Below are 22,071 nucleotides of genomic sequence, written 5' to 3'. Positions count from 1 at the left end.
GCAGTGAGGGCGCACTGTGGAGAGCCGCCAGGCTGTGCCCCCGCCTAAGAGCTGGAGAGACATGTCGCCGCCTCCAAGAAGCCCCCTGAGGTAAGCACCACCTGGAGCCCATGCCCCCTCCTGCATGCCAACCCCCTGCCTGAGCCCCCTCCTGAACCCTAAGCCCCTCATCCCTGGTCCCATCCCAGAGCCTGCATCCCCAGGCAGAGTCCGCACCCCCTCCCGCACCCCAATCCCCTGCCCCAGCCTGGAGCCCCCTCCCACACCAAAACTCCCTCTCGGAGCCCACACCCCCTACTGTACCCCAACTCCTTGCCCCAGGCCCAAGCCCCCTCTTGAACCCCAAACTCCTCATCCCTGGTCCCACTCTAGAGCCCACATCCTCTCCCGCACCCCTGCTCCAGCCCTGAGCTCCCTCCCACACCCAAACTCCCTACTGGAGCCCACACCCCTCCTGCACCCCAACCCCCTGCCTCAGCCCGGAGCCCCTCCCACACTCTGAACCCCTCGGCTCCACCCCCCAGCCTGGAGCCCCCTTCTGCACCCCAAGCCCTCATCCCTAGCCCCACCCAACCCCCCTGCACCCTAACCCCCTGTCCCAGCCCAGAGCCCCCTCCCGTACCCTGAAACCCTCATTTCTGGCCCCACCCCAGAACCTGCACCCCCAGCCAGAGCCCTTACTCCCTCCTGCACCCCAACCCCCTGTCCCGGCCTGGAGCCCCTTCCCACACCCTGAAAGCCTCATTTCTGGCCCCACCCTGAAGCCCTCACCCCCTCCTGCAACCCAAAACCCTGCCCCAGTCCGGTGAAAATGAGCAAGTGAGAGAGAGTGGGGGAGAGCCAGTGACAGAGGGAGGGGGGATGGAGTGAGTGGGGGTGGGGCCTCAGAGATGGGGCAGGGCAGGGGTGTTCGGTTTTGTGTGATTAGAAAGTTGGCATCTCTCCTCTAGCACAGTCTCTGCCCCGCAGGGCCACTCTCACAAGGGCAAGGAGCCTGCTCAGCTTCAGTGCTTCCTGGGTCTGACCTTGGAGCATCCAGCCCCCTGTTTACCCCGTGAGCTCCCTGCAGCGAATCCCCCTGGACGGGACCCCTGGGGGAGCCTCACACTGCTCCAAAGCGGCCCTGCCCCCACTCCATAGTTAGCAGCGAGTCTCAGCCAGTGTGTGACACAGAAGATTTATTAGTCAACAGGAACACAGCGTAAAACAGAGCTTGTTAGCACAGAAATCAGCAACTTTCAGCAAAGTCCATCTGGGGGAGGAATCCAGACCTTGGGGTCCTGGCCCTCCCCGAGTCCCAAACCAGGAGACTGTCTTGCTTCCAGGGGCCCAGCCTCAGACACACCCACTGCCCCTCCTCCATCCTTTGTCTTGTTTCTGGGCAAAAGGGTCACCTCGTTGCCACCTCTTGCCTGGTTCCAACTTGTTGCAGCTGGTGGGCTCCTAGGGAGAGGGCAGCCCCACCTGCCCATTCGAGTCTCAGTAAAAATCACACACCCTTGTCCCACCACCTAGGTATTTGTTTAATACACAGGGGAAACTGAGGCACACACAGTATTCATGCAAAACATTAAAAAACACATCTCCTACTTTGTCACAATCACATTGCTGATTCTCACTCAGTTTGTGACCAACTGTACCCCAGATCCTCTTCACCAGTACTGCCACCTGCCCACTTATTCTGTACTGTGTAGCTTGGCATTTGATTTTTCCATCCTAAGCCAAGTACTCTGCACTTGTCTTTACTGAATTTTCATCTTGTTGATTTCAGACCAATTTTCCAATTTGTCAAAGTTGTTTTGAATTCTAATCCTGTCCTCCAAAGTGCTCATAACCCCTCCCAGCTTGGTGTCAGCTGCAAAGTTTACAAACATAATCTCCACTCCACTGTCCAAGTAATTAATGAAAATACTGAATAGTACAGGACCCAGGACAGGCCTCTCTCTCCTGCCATCCATCTCCACCCCCTGAAAAACAGAGGCTAGGGACACCATTCCTTACCCATCCTGGCTCATAGCCATTAATGGACTTAACCTCCATGAATTTATCCAGTTCTCTTTTAAAACCCTGTTATAATCCTAGGATTCCCACTAGATGCACCTCCCAGTTTGACAGGAAACCATTAATAACTACTCTGCGTACAGTCTTTCAACCAGTTTTGCACGCATCTTACAGCAATTTCATCTAGCCCACATTTCCCCAGTTTTCTTATGAGAATATCACGTGGGACTGTGTTCAAAAGCCTTACTAAAAATCAAGATATATCCCATCTATTGCTTCCCCATATCTGCTAGGCCAATTACCCTGTCAAAGGAGGAAATTAGATTGGTTTGGCATGATTTTGTTCTTGACAAATCCACACTGGCTGTTCCTTATAACCCGTTATCCTCTAGGTGCTCACAAATGGATTGTGTCATAGTTTGTTCCAGTATCTTTCCAGGTATTGAAGTTGGGCTGACTGGTCTGTAATTCCCTGGGTCCCCTTTGTTCCCCTTCCCCCGTCTGACCTTCTCTGGTCCTCTGGGACCTCACCCCTCCTCCATGAGCTGTTAAAGATATTCGTTAGCAGTTCTGAGATTGCTTCAGCTAGTTCACCCTAGGGTTCAGACAGATAGATTGGAAAGGTTTCAGAGTTACAGCTGTGTTAGTCTGTATTCGCAAAAAGAAAAGGAGTACTTGTGGCACCTTAGAGACTAACAAATTTGAGCATAAGCTTTCGTGAGCTACAGCTCACTTCATCGGATGCATCCAATGAAGTGAGCTGTAGCTCACGAAAGCTTATGCTCAAACAAATTGGTTAGTCTCTAAGGTGCCACAAGTACTCCTTTTCTTTTTATAGATTGGAAAGTTTCTCTGCTTTAAATCAAGAGGCAAACACAGTTTGCACAACCAAGGAAGGAAACCAACCAGCCACATGAATTTCAGCGCTGTGAAGACACAGCGGGAGGAGAACTCTTGGGCCTCTCAAGGAATAAAACCAGAGAGAAAAATGCTGGACTCCCTTTTTTTGGAGGGGAGGGCGGGGGGGGCGGGGCGGGATTTAGAGCACGGATGGCGTGTCCTTTCCAGAGCCCAGTTCAGCACATTTCAATACGGCTCTTACCAGGGCAAACAGGGATCTCTTCTTCAGTAGCAGGGCTCTCCACAGCCACCTCTGGGCTCCTCTTACTGCCAAATGGGGTCAAGGCAGAAATGCTATCAAAGCAAACACATACACGTCACATCAAATCAATCAGTGTGACAGCATGCCGCTGGGTCAGACACACACTCAAGGATCTTCAGCTAATTACTGTCTGACCGCCAGAAAGGACCCGGAGAACTAACAAACATACAGGTTTAAAATGCCATGCAACGCCACATAGCTGAAAGGAACTTCCCGCTCCTAGAAGCCCATGATAAAAAGATCTGGAAGGTCATTGTGTCATGCAAGAGGAGTAAAAATATCGGCTCAGAACTAAAAGATGCCTTTGATCCTTTCTGTTCTCAGTTCTAGGAGTTCTGTGGGTAGCAGTGTTTCCTTACCTATATCAAGGAACTCGTTGGAGACAAAAGAGGAGGAGGTTTGTTGGACACTGTACTCCTCTTTCTCCTCATCCTTACCGCAAATTCTTCTTTCTATCCCTGTATGCGGCTTTCTAACCCAGCGGGAATGTGATACTACTCAAAGCTTCCCTACAGCAAAGTCCTGCCAACGCTAGCTTAGTGGCACTTTTGTGTAGTGTTTAACCATGTCTGGCTCCTCTGTTTGACCTTCCAGTTCCTCCATTTTCTCACTGGAGTGCAATCTCTTTATGAAACAAGAAGCTGTTGCTGAGTAAGTGTGTTCCTCATGCTGATCACCTCAGCCCTCGGTGTGGCTTTCTGATTAATCTGAGCGAGTATGCAAGAACACACTTTAAAAGCATGAATCCCTACCCCAGCAGATCCAAGATTTATTTCATTTAACCACACGCCTAGCTAGAGAGGAGGAAACAGACACCATCTATTTATGACAAATAATCTAATTCTGAGAGGAAACCGCAAGTGACTTCTCTTTCTAAAGAACCCATCTCAAAGCGTGTGTATGAGTCCAAGCTGAGCACGTTTTACTGTGTGTGTAACACTGGGGTCACTTCCAAAAGACTCTCACAAAACAACTTACTGTGACAGTTATAAAATGGGCTAATCAATTTACAGTCAAACCACGGTGCTGGCTACATCACCTGTCCCTCAGTACCAAAGCACAGAACCATTTCTTCACATTCTGATCTGCTGCACTCTGCACCAAGCATGGGGGCACAAACTGCTGTGTGACTTCTGCTACTGCTGCTTCTACGAGCGCCCCACATCTGAGCAGGGTTTCTCCTGTAGCTGCCCCAGCAGCTGGCTGACCAGCATGCCCAGACATTGTCCAATGGAGGGCTGCGCTGGCACATTGCCAGCAGCCAGAGAGCTCGCTTGATGTGCACACAACTAAGAAGACGGCTGCCACCGTTATCCGCACACACCGGGGCTGTCTGCTGAAATGAGAAGTCACAGCAGGCAATGGTGAAGCTTGATCCCAAAGAGGGCAGCCATTGGCTGCACTGTAGCACTCACAGGGCCACATTTTGGCACGTCAGCTGCCCCTGGGTCAGATTGAACAGAGGATTAAACCTGCTACCTGGACACAAAGGGTGACGCACGAGCCCTCTGGAACCCCTGATGTTGGGAAGCCAGCATCCAGCCCAGCTGCTCTTACCAGGGTGCTGCCCTGGACCCTGCTAGGGAGCCCCACCTTCTGAAACAGGCTCTGGCTACTGGGTACCTGAAACATTACACCCTCCTGTCCCCCTTCACAACTGGGGGATAGGAGCTGCCTCTTCCTTCATGTCCCAACCACAGGGCCTCCTGCTGCTCCGAAGGGAGAGAAGGCTCAGCCTCTTTCAGGGGACCATTGTCAGCATCAAGCAGCAACAGATCGAAACTGACAGGACTGGTAGTAGCCTAACAGGGCATACTCCCCTGCACATTTCAGCAGCCATGAAACTTACCAGAGTCTGGTTTATTTCACGGTCTCTGCTGCCTGGGAAAGCTGAGCCTGGCAACAGAGGCCAGCATTGCATCAGTTCACACCTGAAGAGTTTCTTCACTGCCACAGGGCTAGACACTTTCTGAGTTTTTTAAAGACTGCTAAAGTTCTGCCGAAGCCAGGCAGCATAGGTCCCCTTGCTCCGCAGGGCGAGCTTCCCACTGGCCTGAGGTAAGCAATCAGCTGGCATTTCAAGCCCTGTCCCTAATCTCAGGTGTTCAGCCCGAATACTGCCATATCAGCGAGGGGGAGAAGAGAGTGGAGAGCAGGCAGGGAAAAGGCAGCAGCTTTATGCCAAAAGCATTTTGAACTATAAAAGTAGTTTAAAGTACCATGAGAATCAAGCAGTTTCCCACAGCTGGGCTTGCAACACCTGCAAATATTGAAACCTCCCTAGTAAATTGCTCCCCAAGTGCTCCCCATATGCCTGCCACTCAGAGCTTATCTAGTCTGCAAGAACAATTGCAAACCACCCCAGTCAATGTCTCCTAGCCCTGCAGTGAGAGATGGCAGCCAGAAGCCAACTCTCCTAGGGTCCCATTCAGAACCTGGTTTTACCAGACAAAGGGGCAGAGGTAAAATCAGAGGAGAATCGTGCTGCCATGGCCCATTCCTGCCACCGGCTGAGGACCAGACTGGCTGTTTCCGTCTGGGGCACACAGGGGCACTGTCTCTGGCATGACACATTTTCTTTGCTTTCCCCCTGTTCTTGCCTCTTCAAAGGCCTCTCCTTTCAACAGACCTGCTGAAAACTTGCCTTCCTGGAGAGACCATGCGATCCTACCGCCAGGTCTTACCCTTCCCGCCCCAGCCCCATCCTATTGCGGTTACATCTGTCAGATCAGACTGCTGCTCCGCAAGGCACGGATCATGTCCTCTCAGCTGCAGTGCAGTGCCCCTCGCACATGTCGGGGTGAGCGTTCTCCTCCCCCCATTGTCCCTGAGCTGAACACCACAGCGACACCTCACAGCAGCCATGTAGCTAGCTGCAGCACGCCCAGAGCACTCTCCTGCCCGGGACGCCAGGCCGGGGGGAGGGCTGTGTGTCCAGGAACCAGTGCTCTGAAATGACCCCTCCTCCTCACCTCTGTGTAATCTGCATTGGTTCCCCATCTTCAGGCATGTCCTCTGCAAATAGCGCCTGGGAGGCCTGGAAAGGAAATAATGTGGATCCCAAATAAAACACAGGCCAGCAGCAGCCAGTTCCTCATTCTCCAGACGTGGCTGAGATTTTTCAAGCTACCTTCCCACCGTTCACTTACAGAGGGAGCTCTCTGTGTAAACCTTTCAGAGACCAGAAATCTGCCTGCCTGTGTGAAAGACTTTGAAAAATAGGATGGAATCTATTCAATTCACTCTGAAATTTGTTCACAAGAGCCTGAAAATGGTGAGTTTTTATGACAACACTGATTAGTCAAATGTAACGGGGCTCACTGGCAATTAGTGGACAATCAAGGGAACTGTAATGAAATGAACCGACATGGGAGGTCTCTCACCTGGTTTGGGTCACAGGGCAGTGTACAGAAGGGCTACCATACACTGTTACTCTCACTCTGTTCATTGGCACAGCACCGGGGAGAGGGGTTGATCACGGAGGAACTGGCAGAAAAGCAGTTACACTCTAAGTGGGTGTGGTGGGACGACCCAGCAGCTCCCCCCATGACACAAACCGACCACAATGAGCAGCCTGACCTGGGGGTGGAGAACCTCCAGGTGGGGTGACCACACAGCAAGTGTGAAAAATCAGGCCACTTTTTTTTCCGGGGGAGGGAGGGATTGTTACCTATATAAGACAAAGCCCCTAATATCGGGACATCTGTCACATACACACCGCCCCTCCGGGCTGTGATGACACCAGGAGTTTTGGCCTAGAATTTCCCACCACTGCTGTCAGCTCCACCCCGGTTACTACCGTGGGAAGGCACCGGCAGCCGACTCTAACCAGGTTAAGAACTCCACTGGCCTGGGGTTCCCATCACCATCACCGGCAGTGAAGTAAAATCTGTGGCAGCAGCAGTGGGAAATTTGACAGGAAAACTGGTGTAGAGAAGGCTCAGGTGAGCCGTAAATCTACTGAACCTGGCAGCAGATCACCGACAGTGGCTCGAGGTGCTGCTACGCAACAGGAGGTGAATGGGAGGGGAGATCGACTCTTCGGTTAGCATAGGGAAAGGGGACCAGAAAGCACAGTGTAAAATGAACTGCACGTGCTTTTTTTTTCTTTTGGCGTCTTTGTGGCAGATAAAGACCTGCAGGGTTTTGTGCTCTGGGTTTCATAGAAAAGTTTTCAGGCTTTGCCCCCTTAGAAATATCAGCAAGGTCAAATCTGCTCTTCCCTGGCTTTGCAGGAGGCCCTTGGTGGTTCAGAAGACATGCACTGTGAGCTCCTGGCTTGCATCTCTAAGACATCTTGTCTTCCAAGAGTTCATTAGGCACTAGGGTTAAATATGTATTAACAACCCCTGTGATGTTACTGACATAAGCTGAGGCCATATAGATCATTGGTGCAACCAAGGTCCTGCAGTGGCACCAAATCTTGTATAAAGGGGGTCAAACAAGGTGTCTAAGACACGGTTATGGTTGGCTGGTTATGATGATGCTGTCTGTGTGCATGTATCATTTTTGTATTTGAAGTTATAAGTATTGGCTCTATCCTGTCTGTATTTTAAACTTACGCTCTGCTTCTGGGTGACACCCCAGACAAGTTAGTGTCAGCACTGCCTAGCCTGCTGGACGGCCCATTAAGGACCATCAGCTACACAACTGACCCACTGAGAGAAGGCAGACACGCCTTGGGACTCAGCAAGTATGCAGGGACCTGCCTATGGACAGGACTCTGAGGTTTTTCCAGGCCAAGTGATAGAATTCTTGTCTTTGGAATAAAGAAAGACAGACCACATGGCAAGAGACTATACAAAGCTGCTGCGGCTTCTCCATCTTGTCTTCAGTCCTGCTTCTTGCCTCTGGAGGGACTTGGCTACAAACAGAAGCTCTAAACAAAGGACCGAATGACCCATCCCAGCTGGGGATGTTCTCCAGAGACTGGATTTGAACCTGCAGTTTATTCTATCACTGCTACAAGCCTGAACTAAGAACTTTGCCATCCCTGTATGTCATTGATTCCATTTAACCAATTCTTGCTCTCATCTCTATCTTTTTCCTTTTACGAATAAACCTTTAGATTTTAGATTCTAAAGGATTGGCAACAGCGTGATTGGTGGGTAAGATCTGATTTGTACATTGACCTGGGTCTGGGGCTTGGTCCTTTGGGATTGAGGGAACCTTTGTTCTTTTACTGCGGTTTTGGTTTTCATAACCATTTCCCCTCCATAACGAGTGGCACTGGTGGTGATCCTGGGAAACTGGAGTGTCTAAGGGAATTGCTGTGTGACTCATGGTTAGCCAGTGGGGTAAAACCAAAGTCTTCTCTGTCTGTCTGGTTGGGTTTGCCTTGGTGTGCAAAGGAACCCCAGCCTTGGGCTGTAACTGCCCTGCTTGAAGCCATTTGTTCTGTCCTGAATTGGCACTCTCAGTTGGGTCCCACCAGAACCAGCATCGTTACAACCCTCCCCCAAAGTTTTAAACAATCGGATTAAAAGTCCCTGCTTCCTCTCTCAACTGCTGCAGTTTCCAGTGTCTTTTGATCCCATAATTTCATTAGTTCTCCAGTCACCACAGAGCCTTCCAAGTTAAACAAGACCTGAATTTCTAATGGAAAAGATGAGGAGAAAAAAATGCTTGTGACACAAATCTCTTGGGTCTGTTGTATCCAACATAAAGAAGCCAAAAAAGGGCACAAGGCCAATGTCTCCCCTGTGCAGGTTACCTTTAAGGCTTGTTTAAATGTAGCCTCCAAATCCAAGCCCAAGAAAGAAAGAAAGAAAGGCTGAGCACGGACTGCACGGCACTTCTACTTTCTACAAAATGCAGACGTGACGCTTTCCCTGAGAGCGTCCAGCGTTACCAGACAGAATATAAATATCACAGAACAAGGTAAGCATCTTTCTATCAACTGGGGTCAATGAACAAATACACTTGGAAATAGGAACAACAGAGTGGAGGCTTCCGTCACAGAGAAGCTACAATTGTACAACGATCTGGGAGTACGTCATTATGAAAAATGAGGGTTGGAAAAGGCTGACACAACCCTAACATACAGCACTAATAAATACTCCATCTGACGTGCAATCTGTTTAAACGTAGCAGTGACGGAAAGCTGTCTTCAGCACGGCCAACAGAGCCCTGAACAGAGACAAACACTGACCCCTAGTGTGCATCAGGCAGAACAACTCAGGCCAGGCAGGCTAACGCTGCAAACTCCCCCATCCAGGACAGCACCTGCTACCACAGAAACCCCTTGGGCAACCCGCACTCACACACCTAACTACAGGTTTCAGGGTAGCAGCCGTGTTAGTCTGTATCCGCAAAAAGAACGAGGAGGACTTGTGGCACTTAGAGACTAACCCATTTATTTGAGCAGAAGCTTTCGTGAGCTACAGCTCACTTCATCCGTTGCATGCAGTGAAGGCATCCGATGCAGTGAGCTGTAGCTCACGAAAGCTTCTGCTCAGATAAATGGGTTAGTCTCTAAGGTGCCACAAGCGCACATAACTATGGAGCAGCTCACTCTGGTCTGCAGCAGAAAGGACGCAAGAGAAAAAGTTAAGTACAACTGTATAAGCGCCCCACCCACAAACCGGCCTGTCACTGCGAGAGGAGAAGGGCAGGCTTCTGCCGGGAAAGCTTGTGCAGCTATTAAGCTTTGGTGCCACAGGTCACTGGGCCCCGCTCACATGCGCTTTGCCAGCCTCTAAGGCTCTGCTCTCTCAGCAGCTCTGTGTCCCGAGGGAGGAAGCTCTTGAAAGAGCGGGTGCTGTTCTCGAGCTCTGCCAGGCATGGGGCTGTACATGTGGGAGTACCCTGTGGTGCTCGGCATAGCCTGGGAGCTGCCTGCAGCAGCAAAGGGGCCCTCTCCTCTCCTGAGGCTGAGCTGGGTGATTGGGGAAGGGAGCCACAGGGGCACAAACATAGAAACAAAAGGCACTGACCTTTGCTGGCAGCTGGTGTGTTGCACAGGTTGGCCCCTAGGCAGAAGTCAAGAGCATTAGCACCCACTGCTTGTAGAATACGTACAATACGTACAAGCCGACTCCGTTACCTGGCAATAGCTGGTGGTTGGTTCATCCTCGGACATAGAGTTCTTTTCCTCTTCCAAGTTCTGCCCTGGATTCTGCTCGGGCTCCCTGTTCTTTGTGGAGAGAAGCCAGGCAGTACTCTCTGGCTCCTTCCTGCCATCTTCTGTGTCGTCAGGAACACCATTTTCCCTGTTTATTCGCTCCCCTTTCCCATGCTCATTCTGGCTCAGGGGAGAAGAGCAGGGCACAACTGGATCACCAAACTCCTTCTTCTGCAAAAGCTGCCTCTGAGCCTGCTTCAGGCTCTTCTGATACACCTCCAGCTGGCACAAGATGACTTGGGTATACTGGTTTGGGTCCACCCCTTTGGGGCAGAATGGAATACCCCAATAATAGTGCACTGTGTCTCTAGCATCTTCCTGCTTGCACTTTTCATCGGCCATGCTCAGTGTACAAAGCTCAGGTGCCTTGTCGGGTCCCGCCGTACGTTCCACGTGCTCAGCACAAACAGAGCCTTGCCCGCTGTGCCCACGTTGTGGTGCACACTCGGGGCCTCCTGCTCCACAGTTCTTCCTTGGAATGCTGCCCAGCTCCAGGGCCCGGCTCTTCCGGAGCACTGCTGAGCTGCCAGCAGTAGGCTCCCCTGCAGAACTTCCAGTACCAGCAGGAGGCTGCTTGTCTTGTTCCCCTCCCATTGCTTTTGAAGTGCTGCACGAGCCTGAAAACAATCTCCGAGGCGTCAGCTGCCAAGTGCCCGGAGTAAACCGGGCAAAGGTGGGACTCAGGGAGATCAGCTTCTCCCCAGAAGGGCTGGGTAACGTGTCCCTGGAATTGTTTCTTGCTGGTGAGGAAGGCTTTTCATTTGACTTTGTTAAAGGCTGGCTCTTCCCTGGAGGTACGATTATGCTGGATAGTAGTGAGCTTTCAACTATTTCCTGGCTTAACCTCGTCAGCACTACGAGGGGGCTCTTGGCAACATCTGCCTGTCCATTCCCATCAGCTTTTGTGCTCTGGGAGTGGGAGCTGCAGTCCGACCGTGGGGAGTCGGGGCCAGGTGGCACAGCTCCATGGATCTCAGCCTTTCCTCGCTCAGTCGGGTGGCTCTGCGCTCGCACGCACGTTGTCTGTGCAGGAGGTGGTGCAGAGGTCTCAGCAGGGGAATCTAAAGGCTGGTAGCTCTGAAAAACAAAAGATTTGCTTTCCAAGAGATAAATTCTTTGGTACAAAAAACAAACGCCAAGGATATGCTTGGCCATGCGTGCTCTGCCGTCACCCAGAGCGCAGGACACACGCAAGTACTGCACAACAACACAAGGAACAACCGAGGTTAGTCCCCACGTGCCTGACAAGTCACCCATACCGCTACAGTCCTCCCGTCAGTCCACACGAAATAGCCCCCGTAAAGACTCCTTTTCTGCATGGAGAACTAAGGGAATATGTGAAGCAATATTTCTGTAAGCCTCTGCACAAAGGCACACCTACATTAAGGCTCTCGGCGATGGCCTTCCTCACAAGCTCCTCTTCTTCCTCTTCCCGGCAGTTCACTTGTCTGGCTTCCTGCTCACTCATTTTCAGAGCCAATTCAAACTGCTCATCTTCAGTCATTTCTACAGAAAGGAGACAGGATAACACCACCTGGTGGTATAAAGCTACAGGCCTGTGAATATGAGGACATTCAGGAACATTGATCCAAATTAACTAAAGGAGCAAATTTGAAGTGGATTAGTTAACCCACATTAACCACTGTGTGGATGCTGTTAATTCAGAATTAAAGTGGCCTTAATTCAGTATCTTAATTCACTTCAGAAGTTAAACAAACTAATCTGAATTAACCCACTTCAATTGTGAGACGGGAGGTTCAAACAAGGATTTAATGTGATTTAACTAATCCACTTCAAATATACACTTTAATTAATTCAGATTAACATTCCTGGATGTCCCGACATAGACCAGCCCATGTGAACACCCAGCACGTATGTGGCACCTGGAGGAAGGTATCCAGGGACTCTCACATTCCTAGGACAAAAACTTACACCAGACCAAAGCTGTTAAATCTCAGCTTTCCTTAAGAGGTTCTTTTGATACGGGCACAGATAGTACTAAATGCAAAAGAATACACTTGTGCAATGCTGAATCACTGACCCGAAGTCTGGAAATTCAGTTAAGGTTTCCATAGCAATCTTAGCTCTGACTCCTTTGGTGTATTCACTACAGAAGGACTTTTCATCACCTCAGCGTGCAACTGAGGTAGCATTTGGCATTGCTGCGGACTGTACGTGCACCTAAGGACACAGGGGGAAGCGCGACTTTGATCACAGAGCTCTACACGAATGAATGTATTTATAAGGTTCAGTCTCACTGGCAGAGCGGCATGGCAGAGAAGCAGTTCCTTTGTATTATACTTTATTACTGGCCACATAGCACGTCACATTGCCCTGTGGCGTGATATCCTGGGAGGCCCTACTGAAGATCAGGGCAAAGGTGCTGAGCCGGGCTCACCCCATGAAGCAGGTGAAAGCTGTATCTGCTGGACAGTGTCCAGAAAGATCTGCCATGTGCAAATGACCCCTTGCCCCACTCCCATCACTGCTTTGAGGGATCACTGTGCCAGGTCTGACACATTCAGAACTGCTGGTTCAGCTGCACATTTCTTTCCAAAAGGATTCTTCAGTCACCGCGACCGAGAAGCAAGGCTGCCTTTTTCAGCCAAAGCAGGTACTTGGGAAAAGACCTATTCATTCAGATTTTGACCCTACACTTCACTATGCTTAAAATACACCACACCTGCAGAATGGAGAATGTGGAAAAGCCACTCAGCAGCTCTTTTAGGAGCTGAAAAACACATTGTCACATTCAGAACGCAAACACAACCGGCAGATGTCCTTCAACCCCTCAGGCGTGTGCACACATGCCCCTGCGGGTAAAACAAAGCCTGAGCCCTCTTAGCCCAAAAGGGCACTTTCGGAAAGCTGAGAAGCAACTAAACATTGGGGTTTTGAACAGAAGGGCCCCCTCAGCCACAACTATATCATCTCAAACACAGCCCACTTTACAGGAGAAATGTCCCCCAGTAAAGCCACACCCAGGGATTCCTGGCCTCTGCTTTCAAAACCATCCGCTTCCCCCCAGCTGCAAGTGGGATCCAGCAGCACTGTTTCAGTTGAGAAAAAACGGAGGAATGTGTTGGCTTTCGTAATGACACCACGTTACAGCACAACTGCATTCAGCCAGCCACAGGACCTCACATTTTGGTGACGTTCTCCCATTCTGTGCTGACATAAAGTGATTTACTCCACTGAAGTGAGGATGGACCATTCTTTCAACTATTCTGACTACAACTGCTGCATTCACTTGTGTGCCATCTCAGTGCAGTGTACTGCTTTGTTTCTGTATTTTTCTTTACAAATTAATCAAGAAAAAAGAAAGCGCAACAGGGTGAAGTGAAGGCAGACTGCAGTGTCCTCAGGACCCAGGGGAATCTTTGTCCTTGGACAAAGTTATGCTGTAATTTTCCAGCTAGAAGGAACCATGAAAAGAGAATTTTCTCGTCGGTGTAAACACTGGACAATTCTCCATATATCAGAGAAGGGTCCTGTCACCAAACACACCAATACTCTGCACTCAGTCAGCACCTTTCCTGTTCAAACCCCAAGCCCTGTAAGACAGACAAGACTATGACCCACCTCTGCAAACATTTACACATGCAAGTACATTTATGCATATAAATAACCCCCACTGCAGTCACTGAGGCTCCCCATGTGCTTAAAGTTACCCAGGTGCACAAGTATTTGCAGAACGTGACTATCGACATACAGACAGTTCAGTGAATGAACCAATTTCTCAGTAAATTCCTCTCGTACCTTTGTTGCCAGTTTCACACAAGTAGATGAGTGCTGCCTCTGGCAAGCCAACAAGAAAAAAGGGAAATGTGTTTGTTTCCCTCCCAGATGTGTAGGTGCTCTGAGGAGTGGGGCAGTCCCAGGCCTAGATCCACCAGGAAATACGCAACTGCTGGGAGAGTGGATGGAGCTGCTCAGATCACATAAAATCCAAAGGGGCTGATCTGTTTCAGCTGAGCTGTCTGTACACTGACTAGTCTGCAAGACCCAGAATAGTACATCTGATCGTATCAGAGCACTGCAGGCAGACACTCACAAAGTGTGTGCGCTTGATGTTGATTATACTGGCCATAATTTATGGTGATTAGAAATTCTAAGTATTGTGTTAGCCTCCTACTGATGTGTGCAAACAGACTATTTCAGAACTCTGAGGCACGAAAATAGATGCCGTGCTTTAGGAGGCAAGATGCATCTCAAGGGTGTCCCAAATGAGACAGCAGATTCTCAGGGTCTCAGAGAAATAAACCACCATCCAGCAAGTAAGGGGCACATGTGAGCCTATGCCCACGCCCACCCTGAATCTTCCCACAAGAATGCCTCTGCTTTGTATTTTTTAAGGAGTAGTAGCTCCATTATTCCAAAGCTGAGCTTCCTACATACCACACTCCAAGAGACACTGAAGATGTTCATCATGACAAGGCATGAAATCCAATAGCCCATACCCACTAGGACCAAGCCTCACCAAGAAACATGGTGGCAGGGGAGAGAGAGAGACAGAGAGACAGACAGACAGTTTTTAAGACATCACAGCCCTAAACAAATTAAAACATTTCAGAGTCTTTTAAAATGCTAATATGGCAATTTACTACGCAAGTTATGTTTCCTTTTAACATTTCCAAAGCAAATTAGATGCCAACCCCACTAATTCTAGTTCTAACACTTACAAATGGAAATGCAGGATTGCATGATTTCTACATATCCAGAGTGCAATTACAATAAAGATGTTCCAATGGCTTTAAAGCACCAACTTCAGCCAGAAAAGACAGAGGGCAATTTCTGTGGGGTTTGCTCTTCCCATTTATCCTCTCTGAATCAAACATCACAGATCTACTATATTTATGGCTTAGGCTAAAATGAGGAACATGGCAACAAAGCAAAAACGGCAGGCTACGTTTTATAAACCAGAGCCTGGAGAGAGTGGAGACTTCCCAGCACGGGGAATGGATTGGGGAGGAAGCTCCCACGCTGCCCGTAAACAGAGTGCCTTTACGGAACCAATTCAAGGAACAAGTTTAAATACACAGAGAAAAAAGATTGTTACTTCAAAGCTTAATTTGCCTAAAAATAAACACCAAAAACCTAATTCTAGTTTATAATAAATAAAAAAGCAGCCCTGAAAGTGAAAGTGCCTAATTAATTATTGTTAGCTGACCCCTTTCCCCTAGAGAATACAAGACCTGCATCCAAATCACATGGAAACCTTCCTCCCCCGAGGTCAGGACGGAACTGCTCACACAAGGCGTGATGGCCCAAGTCCTGCAGCAGGCCTCTGTCTGAGCAGCTGGCTGTGTGCGGGGAGCTGAATGGACAGGACACCTATCCCCCTGCACACACACCAGCTGTGGAGTGGCAGAGGAGTCATCCCAGTCAAGACTCGGGACTGGAGACACCTCTGTGCCAGCTGGGCCACCCCTATGCTAAGGAATGGCCAATGGATATGTCAAATGGCAGCTCAGCCTGCCCCACTCCTAGCTCCAAATCCAGCGGGACAGCAAGGCACAAAGGCCCCAGGGAGCTGAACTCACAGTGCGGGTTAGCACTCCCCCCTTTGTGCAGGTTCCCCATTCCAGCTACTTCACACAGAGGGCTTGACCCTCTGCCTCCACAGACAAAGGAGCAGAATTTGCCCCATTTGGCCCAGATTCTCGGTGTACAGAAATCCAGCAAAACTGCAGAGGTCCCGACCCATTATAGAGTAGCTGGAGAGCCAGAAGGGTCAGTCCTTCTTGTTACACGCGGAGCACAGCTTCCTGAGCCACAGGCACGAGGGACACAGTCTATGAGTCAGCCACATTTTAATGCAATTCCTACGCCGGCCGTTTCAAAAAATCTCCTCCCTCTCCCCTCCCCCCACCGCCCTATTCTGTTATCTCCTTTGTTTTCTGCCCTGGGGCAAGTGCCAGGGCGTCTACCCCTGCAAAGCGCCAGGCAGTGACAGACGATGGCACCATGCAAACAGAGAGCACAGTTCACTGAAAGCAGCGCTCCCAGCCGTGTCAGAGATGCACCCACACTGCACCTGCTGCATTTCACTCCTTGTGTTGTTTTGAACTGGATACACTGTTTGGAGGGCTGCCTTCCGGAGCCCCAAGGCTGCAAAGACATAATCCCAACCAGCGGCTCTAGTGGGGACGTAGCCTGACCCCTGCGCTGCTGGACACATTTATTTCCATGTCAGCTCCACACCTAACCTAGATATTGGATGCGATATGCGCTTGCTCGGGCACACACCTAGGAAGTGCACTAGTGCGTCACTCTCATCCTGGGGAATGCACAAGTGACAGTCTATTCAGGAAGGGTGACATTCATCATTGTGCAGGGAGTCAGCCTGAAATCCCACACATCCTTTAACTCACCACCCCCACCCCCAAAAAATACTGACCACGGTTCAGTTGCCCTCTACCCAGCTCATGTGAGACCTACGTGCAATTTTTCTTTTAGCAGCAAACTTCACTCTGTCCAGCTGCTGCTTGGTTCTTTTCTTCTGTAATCCATTCTCCTCCTTTGACTCCTGCTGCAAAGAAAAAAACAAAGCACATAAACGACGCAAGTAGAGGTGCCCTCTCCCCCTTCCCCAAGGCACGCAGACAAAACACTGGCTCTAAGGAACCATCCTCCATTTGTGTGACACTTGAATTGCAAACGTTAATTGAAGAACGTTCTGTAACCATTACAAGAGCAACCAAAGATACGGACTGACATGCAAACAGGAGCAGACAGAGACAATCGACTTCATGCCAGCCACTGCAATGCAGTGCACCTGTTGTACCTGTCTGGCCTTGGTAAAATCTTGATATTCATAAGCAAATTCCTAACATCCAGCACCCTGGCAAGTGAGGACTGTTCCCTTCAGCACAGCTTCTAGCGTTCCGTCCTGGACAGTTCTAAGTCCCCCAAGAGGCAGGGCTTTCAACCTTTCAGCCTCATACCCCTCCCAGTCAGCACAGCCAGCCTACTTGGCCCCTAATTCCATCCTCGTACTTTAGACCTCCACATGTTCCAGTCAGCCATTCCTTTTCGATTGTCAAACCTTCAAACACTTGTAGTTTTGTGGCTTCCTGCAACAGGCCTCTATTCAGCAAACTGCATAAGCACCTGTGTCACTTCAAGCTCATTGACTCAATGGGACTATTCACACGTTAAAACGACACGTGTGCGTACATACATTGCCCTATTAGGCCTTAGTCAAGCCACACACGTTTCCACATAAATCAGTCAGTTGCTGAAGATCCCTGGTTATTTACATTGCTTGCCACTGAATTCCTTCCAGTCTGCATCATTTAGTAAAGCAGGGCCCAGCAATGAACACAGTTCTCCAGGGAGAGATCCCAATGTTGTCTGGAGAGGCACTAACATCTCCCTGCTCCCTGACACTAGGCCTCTTACTTTGCAGCCCCCAGAAGGCATTTAGTGTCAGCCACATTCGGAATTTGCTGTCTGCTCTCACCCTCCATCTCGTGCCGCTGTTCCTGTCCCAGACTGCTCCTTCCCATATGGTGTGCACACTTCAGGTTATTTTACCCTGGATAGATACGCTACATCCTTCCAAACTGAATCTACATGTTTCCTGCCCATAGTTCTTATCCTGCAAGGTCCCTCTGGATTGTGTCTCTGTACTGATGTGTGTCAGGACCTCCTCCCAATTTAGTATCATCAGTGGATTTTTCAAGCATCCTAACACCAGCCTCTGTGGCCTCTGCTCCACACCTCCCCAGAATTAGAGTCATGGCTATTTATCATTACCCTTTGCTGATACCCTTGTAGCAGGTTTTCAGTCCAGGAATGTCCCGACCCAAAGCAAGCTGAATTATTTAGCCAAGTAAGATTTTGCAAGACACGGTATTAAGTGGTTTCTTGGAACCCTAATACATTATGCCTATGCAGTCCCTTCCTCCACGGATTGCAGAACTGGATCAAAACGAGCAAGCATGCAATATCTCCATACTCCTGCTCCCACCAGAGGGTTAGTTCTGACTATTCCTTTCCCTTCTCCAATCACACCCAGGCTCTGACTTTGCTCTCAGTATCATTTCTAAGATCTGCCCCTTTTGCTCTGCCCCCAAAGCGAAAACTTTGTTTCATACCGTGATTTGCTCTAGCTGGGATTACAGTAACTTTCCCCTGTCCAGCTCCCCATCTACCCACTCCTCAGCCTACCCAAGGTTCAGCAGTTCAACTAATATTCCACTCCCAGTCCCCTGCCCATGTCACCCTCCCCTCAACCTCCTTAGGCCCCTTCACTGATTCTCTATTTCCTTCCCCCTGGCTCTACCCACACCGACTCGCCCTATGCTGTTTGCCATACCCCACCATTGAGGTGACATGCGCCTCTGCAATCACCTGGGAAGAGTAGCCCTGTGCTAACGTTCGGACAGGCCCTTGTGCTTAGGAGCTGGGAGTGAAGTCCATAAAGCCATGTGGCAATCTGGCCTTTCCTTTGTATGTGAGAAGCACACACCTTGATGGAGTGACGTGAAAGCTCTCGTTTCCCCCTCCATCCCTAGTTTAAAGGTCTGCCAGTTCCAGACCTCAGAGGGTCTATCCCCCTCCTGTCTAATCCAGGCAGGCTCTGTAAATCCTCAGCCCACCTCTCGATGCACTGGGCTGCATCAGTCTTCTCCTTCCTTCTTGCAATTGCCAAAATGATCTCCAAGACCACTCGCAATACTCCTGTCTTCAGTGCTCATCCCAGATCCCTGATGTGATTTAGGAACGTACCAGACTTCCCTTTGCTGACGCTGTTTGTTCCCTTGCATGGAACAAACACTTATAAAACCTGCTACAGGGAAATGGACCCAAAATGACTGGAAAGGGATCCAGCTCAACATGCCGGGACATCAGAATCCTTTGAGGTGTCTCTAGTCTCATATGCTCAGTCACCTAGTGCAGTAGGCCCCTCTGTGTTACCATTTGTGGGTACACAAGGTCTAGACATTTAACAATTTCAGGACTAAAATTATATGCAGAGAAATGTTTAATTTGCTTCACAATGTTCCACCAAAGAATTGCTGGAGTGAATCCAGCTAAGCCTGATGGGCCCAAACACACACAGAGCATCTCCGCTCCAGAAAGTCTTAAATCTTCCTTATTGACTGAACCAAAGAACCGGCACGCACCATTTAATTAGGCTTTACTTCTGCGGGTGGGAGGCTGCACCTCCAGGGAGAGAGAAACCCTTTGCCCAGAAGCACTCTGCATGTAGGCAATGACAGCTTTGAGATCCCTGCAGTGGACAGAGGGGCCCGCTCTAGGCTGGCTCAACCTTTTAACAATGAATCATAGAATCATAGAATATCAGGGTTGGAAGGGACCCCAGAAGGTCATCTAGTCCAACCCCCTGCTCAAAGCAGGACCAATTCCCAGTTAAATCATCCCAGCCAGGGCTTTGTCAAGCCTGACCTTAAAAACCTCTAAGGAAGGAGATTCTACCACCTCCCTAGGTAACGCATTCCAGTGTTTCATCACCCTCTTAGTGAAAAAGTTTTTCCTAATATCCAATCTAAACCTCCCCCACTGCAGCTTGAGACCATTACTCCTCGTTCTGTCATCTGCTACCATTGAGAACAGTCTAGAGCCATCCTCTTTGGAACCCCCATTCAGGTAGTTGAAAGCAGCTATCAAATCCCCCCTCATTCTTCTCTTCTGCAGGCTAAACAATCCCAGCTCCCTCAGCCTCTCCTCATAACTCATGTGTTCCAGTCCCCTAATCATTTTTGTTGCCCTTCGCTGGACTCTCTCCAATTTATCCACATCCTTCTCATGCTCATCTGCCGACAAGGGTGGTACAAACTCAAGGGGCCACTCAACCACATGCTTCTTTAATAAGATCACAAGTCCAAAAAACCCTTAATCAATTAAATATCTCCCAGCTGCAGCCCGCGCTTTTTGTTACAAGGTCATCTCTCATAGGCAGTGTACAAGGAGAAACGAATAGCTACGGCGGGTGCGATGCGCCCAGTGCACACTTCTGCTCTCAGTGACAGCCTGGGGTAAAGCCTCTTCTCCAGGCTACAGCTTTCAAATGCAACAACCTGAAGGAATCCAAACTTCCTCCGCCTTGTAGGCGTCGGTACTGGAACCAGAGGTGCTGGCTTGAAGTGCTTTGCATCATATGCAGGGTTCACAGTTTACTTCCATGACTCTCAGCCCCCCCCCCGATACAAATTGTTCCAGCACCCGTTTGTAGGAATCTGCTCTTTAATTTATGGTTCACCCTCATGAGCAATTTCACTATAAGCATTGTCCAAAAAGTGAGAAACCAGTTGGCTTCCAAAGCTCTCTGCGTGTTTAACATCTGTTTTTCATGATAGGCTCAAACAGGCAATAGAAAAATAAACGACCTTTCTCAAACTCACTTTGCACAGACTCAGAGGAGCAAATCCAGCCATAATGCAGGCAGGTGCAACTCCACCTGCCTCTAAAGAGTCTGCTTGTTTGACTCCCCCTCCTCCTCCCCTGGACACAGCGAGTGCCCTCACGCCTGACAGGGAGCTTGCTTCAAGCATCTTCATGAAAAGAAATGGCCACTGGAAGCCAGAAGAGATCACCAAAGGGAAAGGGCAGGCCAACAGCACAGCACAACTGTGCTACCAAGCATGCAACAAGAGGGCAGAGCCAAAATCACAGGAGCCCTGCGTAATTTAACGGTTAAAAGTCAATTTGATGTTGGAAGTGCCACTCCTGCCACTAGCCAAGGCTGCTGTTGAAATCAAAGTCACACTCTGCTCTGTTAGTCTCAGACTTCAGTTCACATGCCATTGCCGCTCTGCTCCCACTTTCAGTTCACCAGCATAAACCTGCTGAAAGCAGAGACTTCAACAACAAGATGCAACTGGGCTCGTGCCAGACTTGCAGCTTCCAATAGGTGAGAGAGAGCCCTGTGCAAAGAGAAGGGGCTGTCCCTGGCACCAGATCTAGGCTCGCTTTTATTGCCAGTGATAGCAAGTTCCGGAGCCAAGGGTCCTCCCTGAGAATGTCCTTCTCCTCCTCACGTTTCACCTGTGGACCTCAGGCCTCAACTTCGCTGTTGGCACAGCCAATCTTAGAAATGGCAAGGCCTTGCCCATTGGAGAGATGGACCAGGACTTTGGAATGGATCTGGAAGTGGACAGGGGGCCAGCAGACCATGGAACACTATGGAAATGTGCTCTCATGGCTCTGTCTGACCCAGAATGTTGGCCACTACGTGATGAACTACCTGAAGCTACTGCGTGGCCTTCACAGTTAGCCCCAGGTAGAGGGCCCTGTAGTAGCCCACTGTGGAAGTGTCAAAAAGCCATCTCTCACCATGGCTAGGCCTGCATCCAAGAAGAAAGCCACAAGACCACTCCCTAACCCAAGATGAACTACATGCTACCTTGACTACCAGAGGGTAAGTTACAGAAGCCAGGTATTTATTAGAGGTTGAGCTTATTGTTCCTGCCAGTCCCTCAAACCCTTCCCTCTCCTTCTACCAAGATCATCTTGGTCAATGGATTGAAAATAAACCTGCTTCTATTTATCCAGGTGCCAGGTACCTTCAAATGAGGGACACTGGGGTAACAGTGGTGTTTGTGGCAGATGAGGAGATGTGGAGCTGGGTACCATCAGAACAGAGATGGCATTGCAACCCATTGCATCTTGCAACCTCTCCCAGGGGCTTGGTGTAGATGTTGAGTCTCTGTGGGACTTCACACAAGCTCTGTGAATAGAAGCAGCTACCCACTAGGGCCCTGTGGGCTCTATCCAGGATGACTGAGTGAAACCACTTTCAAGTGACTCCATCCTC

At 49.7% G+C, this 22,071-nt stretch overlaps 1 protein-coding gene across 6 annotated transcripts in view; it reads right to left on the bottom strand.

Annotated features, from left to right (window-relative positions):
* LOC140915480 (hexokinase-2) overlaps positions 1-22,071 on the bottom strand; it is a 96,227-nt gene that overhangs the window by 55,570 nt on the left and 18,586 nt on the right. For 3 of the 6 annotated variants that reach the window (XM_073355116.1, XM_073355115.1, XM_073355120.1), the window contains 6 exons: positions 16,728-16,818; positions 11,668-11,792; positions 10,209-11,363; positions 10,099-10,134; positions 6,136-6,200; positions 3,104-3,195 (listed from right to left, as the gene is read on the bottom strand). In XM_073355116.1, the coding sequence (XP_073211217.1) occupies positions 3,104-3,195; positions 6,136-6,200; positions 10,099-10,134; positions 10,209-11,363; positions 11,668-11,792; positions 16,728-16,818 (1,564 nt within the window). Of the gene's footprint in view, positions 1-3,103; positions 3,196-6,135; positions 6,201-10,098; positions 10,135-10,208; positions 11,364-11,667; positions 11,793-16,727; positions 16,819-22,071 lie in introns of those variants that run through there. The other 3 variants (XM_073355117.1, XM_073355118.1, XM_073355123.1) reach the window with 3 other exon arrangements.

This window comes from Lepidochelys kempii, chromosome 8 (assembly GCF_965140285.1).
Source record: "Lepidochelys kempii isolate rLepKem1 chromosome 8, rLepKem1.hap1, whole genome shotgun sequence".
Lineage (NCBI taxonomy): Eukaryota > Metazoa > Chordata > Testudines > Cheloniidae > Lepidochelys > Lepidochelys kempii.
This window is presented reverse-complemented; position numbering and strand designations above follow the sequence as displayed.